This window comes from Peromyscus californicus, unplaced genomic scaffold, assembly GCF_007827085.1.
Source record: "Peromyscus californicus insignis strain IS unplaced genomic scaffold, ASM782708v3 Scaffold_11__1_contigs__length_118956290, whole genome shotgun sequence".
NCBI classification, from domain to species: domain Eukaryota; kingdom Metazoa; phylum Chordata; class Mammalia; order Rodentia; family Cricetidae; genus Peromyscus; species Peromyscus californicus.
In genome coordinates, this window is record NW_026294402.1 from 33,039,307 (window position 1) to 33,054,100 (window position 14,794).

Genomic DNA, 14,794 nt, shown 5'->3' on the forward strand with positions numbered 1-14,794 from the left:
TTATAATACAAGTCTTTCACTTGCACACATAACAATAGCCCAAGATATTTTATAATATTTAAGTCTCTTGTGAAAGATGCTGTTTCCTTAATTTCTTTCTCAATCTGTTTGCCAGTTTTATTTAGAAAGCCCACTGATTTTTCTGAGTTAATGTTTTATCCAGCTACTTTCCTGTGAGTTTTGAATCAGCTTTAACTGTTCCCAGGGGAATTTTTAGGGTCACCTATGTTTACCATCATATTATTTTCAAATAAAGATAATTTGACTTCATCCTCTCCAATTTCAATCTCCTCAATCTCCTTCAGGTGCCCTATTTCTCTCCTTAAGACTTCAAGTCTGTATTGAATTGGTATGAAGAGAGTGGACAACCTTTTTCCCCTGATTTTAGTGGAATTGCTTTGAGTTTATCTCCATTTAAATTGATGATGGCTATGTGTTTGCTGTAACCTACCTCTATTATGTTGTCCCTGCCTCTATTATCTTGTGTCCCTAATCTCTCTGGACTTTTATCATAAAGGGGTGTTGGATTTTGTCAAAGGACTTTCTGCATCTAGTAAGATGATGATGAGATTTTTGTCTTTCAGTTTGATTATATAGTGGATTACATTTACTGATTTTCATATATTGTATTATCCTTCCCTCTCTGGGATGAAGCCTACTTGATCAGGTGGATGATCCTTTTAATGTTTTCTTAGAGTCAGTTTGCAAATGTTTTTTTTTTTTTTTTTTTTTTTTTTGGTTTTTCGAGACAGGGTTTCTCTGTGTAGCTTTGCGCCTTTCCTGGAACTCACTTGGTAGTCCAGGCTGGCCTCGAACTCACAGAGATCCGCCTGGCTCTGCCTCCCGAGTGCTGGGATTAAAGGCGTGCGCCACCACCGCCCGGCAGCAAATGTTTTATTGAGTATTTTTGGCAACTATGTTCATAAGGGAAATTACTCTGTAATTTTCTTTATTTGTTAGATCTTTATGTGGTTTGGATATCAGGGTAACTGTGGCCTCATAAAATGAATTGGGCAATGTTTTTCTCTTTTTAGTTTGTGTAATAATCTGAGGAGTATTGCATTAACTCTTTGAAAGTCTAGTAGTATTCTACCCTAAAACCATCTGGCCCTGGATTTTTTTGGTTGGAAGACTTTTAATGACTGCTTCTATTTCCTTAGGGGTTGTAGGTCTGCTTAAATTGCTTATCTGATCTTAATTTAAGTTTGGCAAAAGTTACTTATCAAGAAAATTATCCATTTCTTTAAAATTTTTCCAATTTATTGGAGTGCAGTTTTTTTTTTTCTTTAAGCAAGTCCTTATGAGTCTCTGGGTTTTCTCAGTGTCTGTTGTTATTTAAACCTTTCCATTTCTGATTTTGCTTACTGTAATATTCTCTCTCTTTTTCGTTAATTTCAATACTGGTTTGTCTCTTATTTTTCTCAAAGAACAAACTCTTTGTTTAATTTTCTCTGTAATTTTTTGTTTCTTTGTTTCTAATTTATTGATTTGTTTGAATAATTCTTGCTGTCTACTCTATTTGGGTATGATTTCTTCTTTTTCTTCTAGAGTTTTCAGGTATGCTAATTAATTTCTTTCTATATTTCTGTCATGATCTATTTTTTATACTGTAGAGAGTTGTTCAATTTCAATGAGTTTGTAAGCTTTCTCTTGTTGATATTTAATCTGTGGTAGTCTTATAGGATGCAAGTAGTTATTTCAATTTTCTTGGATCTGTTGAGACTTGCTTTGTGTCTGAGTAAGTGGTCAATTTTGGAGAAAGTTCCATGAAGCACTGAGAAGAGGTATAATCTTTTGTGTTTGGGTGAAATGTTCTGTACATATGTTAGGTCCTTTTGGTTTTTAATGTCTGTTAGATCAAGCATTTCTTTGTTTAGTTTTTGTCTGGATTACCTAGCCATTGATGAGAGTGGGTTATTGAAGGGTGTGAGGGTCAATATGTGATCTAAGTTATAGCAATGTTTCTTTTATAAACTTGGGTGCTCTTGTATTTGGAGCATAGCTGTTAAGAATTGCAATATCCTCTGGGTGGATTTTTCTTTGATGAGTATGCAATGTCTTTCCCTATTTCTTCTTATTGTTTGTGGTTTGAAGTCCATTTTGTTAGATATTAAATGGCTTCACCACCTTGCATTTTAGGTCCATTTTCTTGGGATATCTTTTACCAACCCTCTATCCTGAGGTGATGTCTATCCTTGTTGTTGAGGTAAATCTCTTGGATGCAGAAGTATATATCCAGTTTTCACATCCATTCTGTTAGTCAGTGTCTTTTTGTTGGGGAGTTGGGGCCACTGATGTTGACAGGTATCAATGTTCAATGATTTTTGATTCCTGCTATTTTGTTGTTGGTGGTGATGGTAGTGGTGTGTGTGTGTGTGTGTGTGTGTGTGTGTGTGTGTGTGTGTGTGTGGGTGTGTGTGTGTTGTGTTTCCCTTCTTTTAATTTTGCTGGTCTGAGATTATTTATTCCCTGTGTTTTCACGGTTGTAGTTAACCTCCTTAGGTTTGAGTTTTCCTTCTAATAACTTCTGTAGGGCTGGGTTTGTAGATAGATACTGTTTAAATTCAGCTTTGTTGTGGGATATCTTATTTTCTTCATCTATGGTGACTGAGAATTTTGCTGGGTATAGTAGTCAGGGATGACATCTGCAGCACATCTGTCAAAACATTTCTGGCTTTTAGAGTCTCCGTTAAGAAGTCAGGTGTAATTATAATAGGTCTTCCTTTATATGTTACTCGGTTTTTGATTTTTGTTTTTCCTTTGTGGCTGGAGCCTAGAAGCTGACTTAGAACTGGTGTGGACCCAGGGAATCATGGTATTTAATTAAAACAAAGCATAAAAAATGTCTGAGGCAAGGTTGGCAGGATGTGATTTCTGCTCAGTAGTTTGAATGTCAACGTGAAGAAATTCAATGAAGTGTGTGCAAAAGGCAGGGATAAGTGTGACTCTCTTAAGGTAGCCAAATGCCTCATCATCTAACTGATAAACTTCAAACTCCATTTACTCTAAAGATATCCAATACCAACTTGCTATTGATCTTTCCTTGCTCTATGTTACTCCATTGCTCTTATACTAATTCTTTGTCTTACTCTGCCTAGTTTCTGTTCATTATTTCCCTAAATAACTAATATCCTAGTATACATCATATTATCTGTTCCATAGGCATTAATAATATGAATGCATAATTGTTTTAACTATTACTACAAAATTTCATTATGGACTTATCCATTATTATTGCTGCTTCTAAAATTAACATTCTACTCTCAGGGATGTGCTGGAGATCACACCATAACACCTAACCACCTGGGCTGGGAGGTTAGCTACTAAGCCATTTTCCCAGTACACTGGGCGGGGGGTGGGGGGGGGTGACGCAACAACCTTAACACAACAGGTCTCACTTGAACATTAAATACTTGAAAGACTAAAGATGATTTTAAAAAATCAAAGAAATGATACAATCCTAGGTGAAAGAAAATATCCAATGAACAAGCATAAGACAAAAATTCAAGACAACATGATTCTTGTTGTGATTTGTATGTGAAATATCAATCACAGGCTTCTGTGTTTCAACACTTGGTCACCATAACTGGCAGTGTTGTAGAAACATCAGGAAGTAGAGACTTGTTAGAGGAACTGAGTGCCTGTGAGCAGACCTTAAAGTTTTATAGCTGACTCAGCTTCCTGGTTGCAGATGCACTGGGACAAACCATCACACACTCCTGCCATCATGTCTACTCTACCATAATGGACTGAATCCTCTTGAACTGTAAGCTGAAATAAACTCTTCCTCTTTCAGATTACTTCTTGTTAGTATTTGACCACTGAACAGGTGAGTTTCAGCCCCAGTGAGAGACCCTGACTGAAAAAGTAAGATGGAGACATGATACAGCAGTTAAATGCACTTGTTGCTCTTAAAGAGGACCCCAGCTCAATTTCCAGCACCCACATGGTGGCTCACAACTGTCTGTTACTCCAGTTTCAGGACATCTGACAACATATCTGAACACCACAGGCACCAGCACAGACAAGGTGCACAGAAATACATCCAGAAAAACACCATACACACAAAATAAAATATATGTTAAAATAAAAATATAAGAATGAAAACCGCAATATTAAAATGTTGGAGACCTGCTCCATCTGAGTTCGGTGACCTGGGATGGAGGTATGGAATAGGCACCAAGAAAAGATTGTGACCACCAGTTGTCATTTAAGCAAGTGGCCCCAAATAGCTTGAACTGTCTTTATTTATACAATTTTAAGTTTGCATCAACAGTTTTACAAACAATTTCTATTTCTTGAATTTCTAAGAACTGTGACAAAAATCGCCAGCTTTTTACCAGTCTCTTTCCCTCTCACTGACCAACTCTCTAGCATCAGAAGCATGAGCAGTCTTGCAATCTACAAAGAACTTTTCTAACTAGGCAGGTCTGCAGGTTAAACACTGTGCCCAGTTGGCAGCACATACAGTTACAGCATCGTGCACGGTGAGAGACAGTTTCGTGCATGATGAGAGACAGTTTCATCTCTTGTAGTTAATATTTATATCTGTATCATCCAGTAGGGTCTGGATTCTCACCATCAACCTCATAGCCACCAAATGTTGCCCACCATGTCCCTAATTGTTTATATAATTCTCTGCTCCAAACTTCTAGAGGAGGGCCCAGCTCTGGTGACTAGACTATCCCGGCTCTTATGCTTAGAATCATTCTCCCCAGAATAGTTATGTAAATATGTAACATTAAACTCCATGACCTACTGTGACTGACTCAGGCCTGCAGGCTGTACCATAAAGGCAACATCCTGTCTTCTTAAGAAGGCTGGAATAATAGTCATATATGAAACATCAAAGGCTTTAGGGGCTGCATCAGCTCCACTGTATATTTTGGGCAACAGTCCTTCAGGCTCACTCACAGGAAAGTCATGGGGCATGGGGGAGTATTTCCCTTAAAAACCCCATCTCATCCATGACTGACAAAGTTAAACTAAAAGCAGCCAGCAGTATGGCTAGCACAGTGAAAGTAAGGAGAGCATATAGCACACATGCCCCCTCTTGGGGTCATGCACAGAATCTTGCTGCAAATTTTTCACAGGTCCTTGCCAAGTGGTTCAGGGTCTCCAGAAATCTTGCCACTAGGAGAACCACTTGTGCTATTCTCAGGCATTGTTCCCTGAATAAGTCACATGGCTCCAGCCTTTAAGGGTTACCTAATGTTGAACCTTGCCATCCACACACATGCATTTATTTGTATATATGTGCCCACCTGGATATTTACATGCACACACACACACACACACACACACACACACACACACACACAAAATAATGTGCATATGTGTTAATCCAAAAGGAAAAGGAAAATTTTAAGTAAATGGATAGAACTGGAAAAATTATACTAAGTGGGGTAACACAGGCCCCAAATGAAAAAAGCAACATGTTCTCTCTCATAAGTGGGTCCTAGCTTTGACTCATTAGATTTGGGTATTTAACTACAGACCGGAGTTTACTGCCATAAGGACCAGCCTTGAGCAGCTCAGTGATTGAGGGGCATCCACAGAGTCAAGAAACTAATCACTCAATTTGACTTTGTTATCTGAAGGAGTAAAACTTAATTCTCAGGCAACACACAAACACACACACACACACACACACACACACACACACCTTCAACATGTCAGGATCTCCCCCACACACACCTTCAACATGTCAGGATCGCCCCTAGGGTGCTGATGAATGGTAAGCTGTTGCACGAATCTTAAAAGTTCTTATTAATAAAAGCAAACCCAGAGCCAGGTATTGGGGTGAATGCTGGAAGATCAGAGAAGCAGAACAAGCCACAGCTTCCTCATCTCGGCAGTTCCTCAGCTGATCCTGTTTCCTTAGACTGGAAACCTCTGTGTCCTCATCCAAATCTCAGCTGAACTGCTTCACGAAAGTCTGAAAGCTTAACCAGCCTAGTTCCTGGTTTTCACACCTTATATACCTTTCTGCTTTCTGCCCTCACTTCCTAGGATTAAAGGCTCACTTCTTGGGGTTAAAAGCATGAGTCACCATGCCTGGCTGTTCACAGTGTGACTTTAAACTCACAGAGATCCAGATGGATCTCTGCCTCCCAAGTGCTAGGATTAAAGGTGTGTGTGCCACCATTTTCTGGCCTCTGCATCTAGTGGCTGTTCTGTTCTCTGACCCCAGATAAGTTCATTAGGATGCACAATATTTTGGGGAACACAATATCACCACAGTAAGCCTCCAGTCATAGAAACTGAAGAGGAGATGCAGAGCAGACAAACTACAGGACAGACAAATAGACACACAAGGACTTTTCTGAGGGCCAAAGCTTATTCTTCATTTTATTACTCTTACTGTTGTTTGTTCTACTCTGTTCCTTTTCTGTTCTGTTCTTCCACCCTGATGTTTCTCTCTTGATGTCTTCCTTCTAGCCAACTTTATTTTATCCTTACAGAAATATCCCAGAAAAATCTTTCAAGCAGAATAAAACTCACTTTTTGGTTACACTCTTTATTTAAGTGAATGATTACCATGAATACAAGCAGAAAAGAGCATATTTTCCATACTCCTTACATGATTAAACATTTTACATATTACAGGTGAAAAACAAGTTGTCTCAAGAGCCCACATATACCATACCCAAGCAAGTTGGATTAATAGAGTATAAGCAAGCAAGGTGTTTTTCTTAGCCAGTTCTTTTACTGACAGGCTATATTGACAGGTTAAAAAAAGGGTCAATCACTTTATTATCTCAAATGGTAGTCTTATAAGAAATGTTAAAAGAATCATGAATCTAAACATTTATATATGAAAAATAATCAGTAAGTGCTAATTTAAATCCTCAGGGTGCAAACCTACTTATCAATAGCTTTTTATACCAGGAATCTGAGAGCAGAAATGGTACAAGGAGTTAATCATCACCCTTGATCACCAACCCATCCCAGCAAGAAAGGTACATCAGCCAGCAATAGCCAGGCTGTCATTGTTCCTGTTCCCCGACCCCAATGGGTCCCTTATGCAACTATTAAAAATATGTCTTTATGAACTTTAAATTATTCTTCAAGATTTTCTACCTCAAAGCAATTAACAAAAACATCTTAACCTAACCTTAAGTCATTATTTGAAGTTGTGTTTTAGCTATAAGGTACACCAAAACCAATGAACACATCTCCCAACATTAAGATTAAAAGAACTCAAGCTATCTTAGCTTTTGAAACTCAACTGATTTTCTTAATCATTAACTTAAGTCACATTCTATACAGCTTCTCAAGTGAAATTCATGAGTCCTAGCTGCTTGACACTTCCTTGGTCTTATTTTCTATCTTCTTCAGTTGGGGTAATACCATATCCTGCCTTTGCCTATATTAATTTTTTTTACTAAACTAGCCTCTATCATAGTATCTTACTATATTTGTTAAAATCCTTTAATCATCAAATTTCTATTTAAACTAACACTACTATTATTTAAAATCATTGCTTCAAACAAACAGTGAAGCCTAAGAGGAAGTTATCTTCATAATAATCCACAGGTAAAAATGTCCAGTAGAACAGGATATTTCCATGAGATAATAGCACTACATTAAAGGCAGTGGAGATCCCCCCACAGCCATTCACACCATGCTAGATACCAGAGAAAAGTGGCAGCAGCAAGCATGTAAAGACACATCAGTAGCAAGAGACATTATGAAGCCCTACCTGTCCCGAGATTCACCCATCCCTGCCTTGCATTCCTTGGGCCAATCTCTTGAAATCAGTTGTGACTTGCTGCTTTCCTGAGATGGTCACCAGCAACTGTAAAAGCTAGGGAACTAAAAGGGGGCATTGTGGGGAAGATTTCTTAGGGGAAAGTGCAGAATAAAGCATAGGTGGAAGGCAAGTAGAGAGGGAGGATAATGGAAGTGGAAAGATTTAAGAAGAGATGGAGGTGGGTGAATGATCCAGACAAGGGTTAGAAGGAGAAACAATGACAATAAGGTAGGGGAACATGGAAAAGCTATATAAAAGCCTACTATTTTGTAAGCCAATTTTTAAAAATAGAGTTTGAAGTGAGATATGCAGCATCGCTAGATAATGCTGCTCCTAAAATCATGAGTTATTAAACAGAAGTCCCAGTGTCAAATGTGGTACAATTCCTTATCAACTATTATTCCATGAAAACTCAGAGCCTCCCCCACCTCTCAAAAAATGCACAGGCATTTGCAATTCTTCTAGGTTATCCACCAACACTAGATGATAAGTCAATGTTGGTGATGACACCACACACCTCAGTGGCAAGACAGAGAGAAATCAACTGGAGCTGAACTAGGAGCCTCCTACATTCTATGGTGATGGATGGTGCTATGCAGGATGCTGGAAGGGATGGGGTCCATCTGTCACATCAACAGTCTTACCCATCTGTGAACTCTAGAAATTACGATACTAATGTGCCAGGCAAGATGTGCCCAATAGTGCATTGATAACAGAACTGTTATGGGGATGCACAATAATTCTCTAGTTGGTTTCCAGGCTGCTCCACAGGAGAGACTTACGGCAAGCATTAAATCCCTAATCAAAAGCCATAGTTAGGAGGTCATAGGCCTTGTGGGGTGTATTACTATTCTTGTTTAGCTAAACTGACACAGTGTCTAAATATTTGTTTTTACCCATAAGAAAATGCTACTCTCAGCCTTAATCATAGAAGCTTCCTTTGCAGTGAATGACAATCAATGTAGAGACTCAAGGTTGCACAAAGTTCTGGAAATAAGTGACAGTTGTGTGTTTATCTCTAAGTAGGACATTTATACCACCCCTCCAAATCTCAGAGAATATCACAAAAAGGGAACAGAAAAAAATATAAGAAGCCAGAAGATAGGGAGAAAGTCTGCAAAGTGCTATTTTCTGAACATGACAGAGCCATTGGAATTATGAAAGCACAACAGCTTTATTATCACCCTGCACAAGACTGGGCCTGATAACACTCAAATATTAGATCCTATGAAGCTCCATCAGATAGAAAGTCCTGGCTAAATTCAGTCAGTTACAAAATTAAAATAAAGGTTATGAATAAGGGAAAGGGGTTTGTAGGGAAGAGAGATTAATAGAAGGGGTGTGAGGCAAAGAGATTTTTTTTAAAGGTGGAGGATTGAGGTAATCAGGATATATCATATGCATCTATGAAAATGCAAAAAAGAATGAATTTTATTAGTAAGAACAATTAAATTAAATAACAAATGTGGAAAGGTATAGAACATAAAGATAACCCATCAGGGGTTTGTCCCTGGAGAAGACTGATTCTCCGTCTTTCATCAACCATTAATTGCATATGTTTCTTTTTCTAGAGCCTTGTGCATTGTCTCCCAGCCAAATTGGCCTGTCAATTGGTGGTGTCATTATTTTAGGTCTTATTTAAGCAACCTCAGTTTGATATTTGATGGTGCTATTTCCCTCTCATATATAGAAGATTCTAATTAAAAACAGCAAATGGATGAGGGAAATGAAATAAATATAGTACTCACGTATAAAATTCCCCAAACAATGAAACAAAGATAACGATGAACATCAATGTCATCTGTATAATATGTGTAAATGTAGTTTTCTATTATTTTATTATGAATAGATCAATTTTACATCTAAATAAAGGCATAATGTCTAATGGCCTTCTTAAGCATCTGTTTGCTAAAGAAGGAGCAGCATGCCTTGGGAAAAAGGTCTTTAGCAAAACTCTTCAGGCTTGTCATGTGAGAAAAAGCATCATTTATCTGAAAAGACAAAGAAATGTTTCTGTGCGGCTCACCCTGCTTGCTTCATGTTAAAACTACTCCTGCATGGGGAAATGAGCATTTCTTAAGTGTGCCATCAAAGCCTTGTAGATGATCTCTTTCCTTGAGACATTTTTGCTGATGTTTTCTTGCGCATCAAACGCCTACTTTTGAACTCATTATGAAACAACTCTGAAGAAGTTCTTCATATTCTGCCACAATTCTCTTTCTATACTTTTATCCCTTCATAGAATTCACAATGTTTAAAAACCCGAGATTCTAAAGGCATGCCACCTATATGTTCTCATACCATTAACTGTATAGCCTTAAGTAAATCTTTTGTTGTTGTTTTGAGACAGGTTTTCTATGTGTAGTTTTGGTGTCTGTCCTGGATCTCGCTCACAGAGTTCCAACTGCCTATGCCTCCCAAGTGCTGGGAATAAAAACGTGTGCCACCACTCCCCAACTTAAGTAAATCTTAACCATTTTCTTATTCACAATGCAGGAAAGAAGAATTATATTTAACAGCATATTTTAAAATGTGACACATGGCATGATATTTCAGATATTTTTTACTAAGAGAAAAATGAAAGATATAAAGTTTACACATTAAAAGAAAGTCTTTATTGTCCCCTATTTAAGATATAAATACATGTATATGAATATAACCTTTATATATATATATGTTTATATATACATATTAATGTTAATGATCAAGGCTAAAACGATGGACAAGCATATATGTGATCAATGGAACATACTTTCAGCTGTGGTTTGTTTTTTCCATTAGACCTTTTGTTGTAAGAGAATCCTCATCATGTAATTAAAAAATAGCAACTTTTGATATTATGTACAATGCTCTGTTCAATAGCCAGAAACTTTTAAAAGCAATCACAGACAGAATCCACTGATCAAAATTAATGATAATTTCATTTATATTCAGGACAAATTATCAGTTCACCATAGCAATATAAGTTGGGTTTGAAGAAAATCATGGGCAGAAAGGTAACTTAATCCAGCTTCAAATATTTGTAAAAACTGAACATTAGTCCAAAAAAATATAGAGTATCATTAAAGGCACATGGCTGAAAACACAGAATAAGAAATATCATTAAAAAACTAAAAATTCTCAAAGTGTTGATGAGTTTACAGTCTATAATTTGTGTCATCCATTTTCTCTTTTAAGGCAAGTACAAGTAATTAATACCCTGAAACAGGAAATGGATCTGCAGAATTCTTTCAGAAAAGCAAAACAGAGATGGATTTATTTGAAAAAAAAAATCAACTTCCCGGAATTCTTTGGATGGATAAAATACATCAGGGAAAAAATAAAACAGTTGGTAGTGTTAGTCTAAAATAAGAAGATATAGATTCCAGCTCATTTCCTCCAAGTTCTGTTTCTGAAGAGGATGATGTCTTCATCAATAAGGTTTTGCTTTGAAATCCTGGCGGCGGCGGCGGGGGGGGGGCATGCAACTAAGGACCACAGGAATAGCCTAAATTATTGGGGGGAGTTTCTTCAACTCCCTTGCACAACAACTCAAAGGAAGGCTTCCATGCCTGGCACTGAAGATTTTGTGGGGACTGGCTCCCAGAGTATTTAAGGGTGTTATACAAGCCGACAAAAGGGGAAACAATCAAGAGTCCTGTCCAGCTTAAAGCCTGTGAATGACAACAATGGCCACCATTGCACGATATCCCCACGGGTGCAATGATGGCACTTCTCAGTCCTACAGCAACCAACAGTTGTCTAAGTGTCTTCAAGCTTGCATAGTAGGAGAGAATTGTTGCCTGATACTGTAAACCTAACCAAATAACCATGGCTGGTGGCTCTCTGGACCCTAGAGGAGAACCTGCTGCTGTCCATTTCCCAAACCTGTATAATTTCTCACTACATTCAAAATACTCATACCCACAGGTAAGTATAGCTCTCATAATCATTAAAGACACTTTGTTTTGTAGCAGATGGAGACCATTACAGAAATCTAAATCTACAGTTGACCAAAGTTCAGAGAACAAATGGTCACGGGTTACTCATCCTCAATGAATACATTACTCACTATAAAATTCTTACAACTTAGACTCAGAGGACATCATGGATGAGGGTTAAAAAGACTGTTGAAAATCCAGAAGACCAGGATGTCTGCTGTGAGATAGTGTCCTCTATATATGACAGGGAATTGTACCCACAAAATCTCAAAAAATATGGCTACCTAAACAAGACCTTCACAACAACAACAATAACAACAGTTGTCATGTCAGTGTGAATAGGGGAAACCTCATAAGGTCCCACCCCCAGATGAAGAGCTATAGGCAATAAAAGCTGCTGAGAAAAGGAGAACTCAGTCTTCTCCAGGAATGAACTCTCTGATAGGTTATCTGATCCTGAAAGTTGCCATAAAGTATATAAGCACAAGTAACACCAACTAAACTAAATATGTATGCAAATCTATACTGTTATATGTGCATCTATATTAACTTAATTCAGAGGTCATGAATTGGAGACAGGGTTGGGGAAACACAGGAGGAGTTTGAGGGAGGAAAGTCCATTACAAATGATGTATATAATACTCATAATTGAAATTCTTTAAATAAATAAATAATGGAAAAATATGAAAAGGTATCATCCCAGGGTCTCTATCTCATACAGGATACAGGAGTAAGTTGGAGTCACACTCTCAAAATACAGGTCTCCAGACCATGAATTTGTAACTCCACTGTATACATGGAAATACAAAATATAACTGTATTTCATGGGGAAAGAAGAAAAGATATTAGAGTGAAAATATTCCTTTTCTACCTTAAAAATATTATAGAAAGAAAAATGAAGAGATGGAAAGTGAATCACAGAAGGAAGTTGATAGGAAAGAGAAGTGAAGAGAAAGATACAAATTGGAGGCATGGATGATGTCAACAATCCCACTCGTTCACTTAGACTGTGATTCTCTTCAGTGTTCTCTTCACCGCAAGTTTGACATCCTTGTTCCTGAGGCTGTAAATGAGGGGGTTCAGCAAAGGCAGCACAAAAGTGTAAACTACTGAAAAAAATTTCCTCTGAACCACGGACTCTGCCGATGACGGTTTGATGTGAGCCAGCAGACCAAATCCGTAGAAGAGGGCAACAGTTATTATGTGAGAACTACATGTGCTCACGGCTTTGGACCAACCCTTAGATGATGACAAATGAATTACATTAACAAGAATCAAAGCGTAGGAGGATACAATAATGAGGCTGGATACAACAACGACTACAGCCACAGAAACAGAACTCACAAGCTCACTGGCATGGTTGCTACCACAGGAGAGCTCAAGGAGGGGGAATGTATCACACATGTAGTGGTTGATAACTTTGGAATCACAAAACCTAAGCCTGATAATACATCCTGTGTGGACAACGGCAGTAGAGAGCCCCATCAAGTGTGACGCAAGCATTAGCAGGGAACAAGTCCTGGGAGACATGACTACTGTGTACAGAAGGGGCCTACAGATGGCCACATACCTATCATAGGCCATGGCTGTCAGCACATAGCACTCAGAGTTAACAAAAAGGCAGAAAAAAAATAGCTGAGCCATGCATCCTGTGAAGGAGATGGTGTTGTTTTCTGAGACAAAGCTCATCAGCATTTTTGGGGTAAAAACAAATGAATAACAGAAGTCAATGAAGGACAAGTTGAGGATAAAAAAGTACATTGGTGTGTGAAGATGTGAATTCAGACAGATGAGACTCATTAAACTCAAGTTTCCCACCACAGTGGCTGTGTAGTTCACCAAGAACAGGACAAAGAGGGGCAGCTGGAGCTCAGGCTGGTCTGTTAATCCCACAAGAATGAACTCAGTCACTGAAGAGTCATTCTCCGTATCCATTTGCTTCATGTGTAGCATCTGTAGGAACATCAGTCAGAACCAGGTGACCTTAACAAGGACTGCTGCATCATGACCCCAGAGAGAGAGCTGGAGTTTATTGTTTAAGATCTCAGGGTTGTCTAAGGAAAAAACAGCAAGGCATCCAAAGAACATAAATACCACATTTTCTCAATCCCCCATGCACAATGAGTGACTCTGTCCTGAGGTAATGCTGGTGGGAATATTGCTGATGATTTCCCCATTGTTTAGCCTCTACTAATGAATGATTTGGGTTAAAAGAAGTAATCCTGTAGCTTGCTCTGAATTCTGTGATTTATATTGCTTTGTACTTCAATGGAAATTATAAAAATATGGGTGATTCAGGGCTTACCTTTATTCAAGATGCTTCACTGCTGTTGAAGTACAAGAGCTCTTTCTTCCCAATTTCTGATGATAAATGAGTTAACATTCATCAGAATCAGAGCAGATCCATCTCTGACCTTCTAAAACCAGTACACTGGCAAAATGACACAATTTGTACTTGTGAATTTATCTAGGTTTTCCTACTTACCTACATGACAGAAAAAAAAAATGAAGCTACAAACATTAACTCATTCAAATTATAGTCCATTAAATGGACCAGCACAGAAAATTATTCTCACCTTTATGATTTCCCCCCAGGTTGCATGATCCCCTTGATGGTAGAAATTTTTGAGCCTATTTATCATAGATACCATAAACCTAATGCTGAATCTTTGGGGATTCAAAGTGTACTCAATTTGTAATTTCCCTCCAGGAGTACCTAGTTCCCAGGGCAGAGTTGTGTGTTGTCCTTTGGGAATTTTTCCACTGCGTAAGAACAAATCTACTAAAGGAAAACCAATGATATAAATATTTTTCCATTTCTAATGGAAAAACCTACAATCCTTTGTGATTTCATTAACAAATATGCAATACTTTAACATTCAACGGAGGAAATTTTTTAAATAACAGATTAAATAATAGAGAAGTCACTTTAAGTCCTTCTGAGTTTAAATCCATGTTGTAAGTTTTCTATCTATAAAGCTGCCAAAAGGTTATATAACTCCCTCCAACCTTATTTATATTGATAGCTCCATATTCCTCTGTGTAGCTATGTAGTACAGCTCATAAAAGATAGATTGGTGCACACATCAGTGGTCCTCTAAGTTTCACCAAAATGGCT

General features: G+C 38.0%; 1 protein-coding gene across 1 annotated transcript; it reads right to left on the minus strand.

The window, feature by feature from the left end:
* Positions 1–12,678: 12,678 nt before the first annotated feature.
* Positions 12,679–13,641, minus strand: LOC128103470 (olfactory receptor 143-like). The gene has a single exon (XM_052727893.1). It carries the CDS (start codon positions 13,639–13,641, stop codon positions 12,679–12,681), a length of 963 nt encoding a protein of 320 aa, XP_052583853.1.
* Between the last annotated feature and the right edge of the window lie 1,153 nt (positions 13,642–14,794).

Coding starts and splice junctions, on each gene's coding strand:
- LOC128103470 (XM_052727893.1), bottom strand. CDS start 13,641: ATGTTCCTACAGATGCTACACATGAAGCAAATGGATACGGAGAATGAC.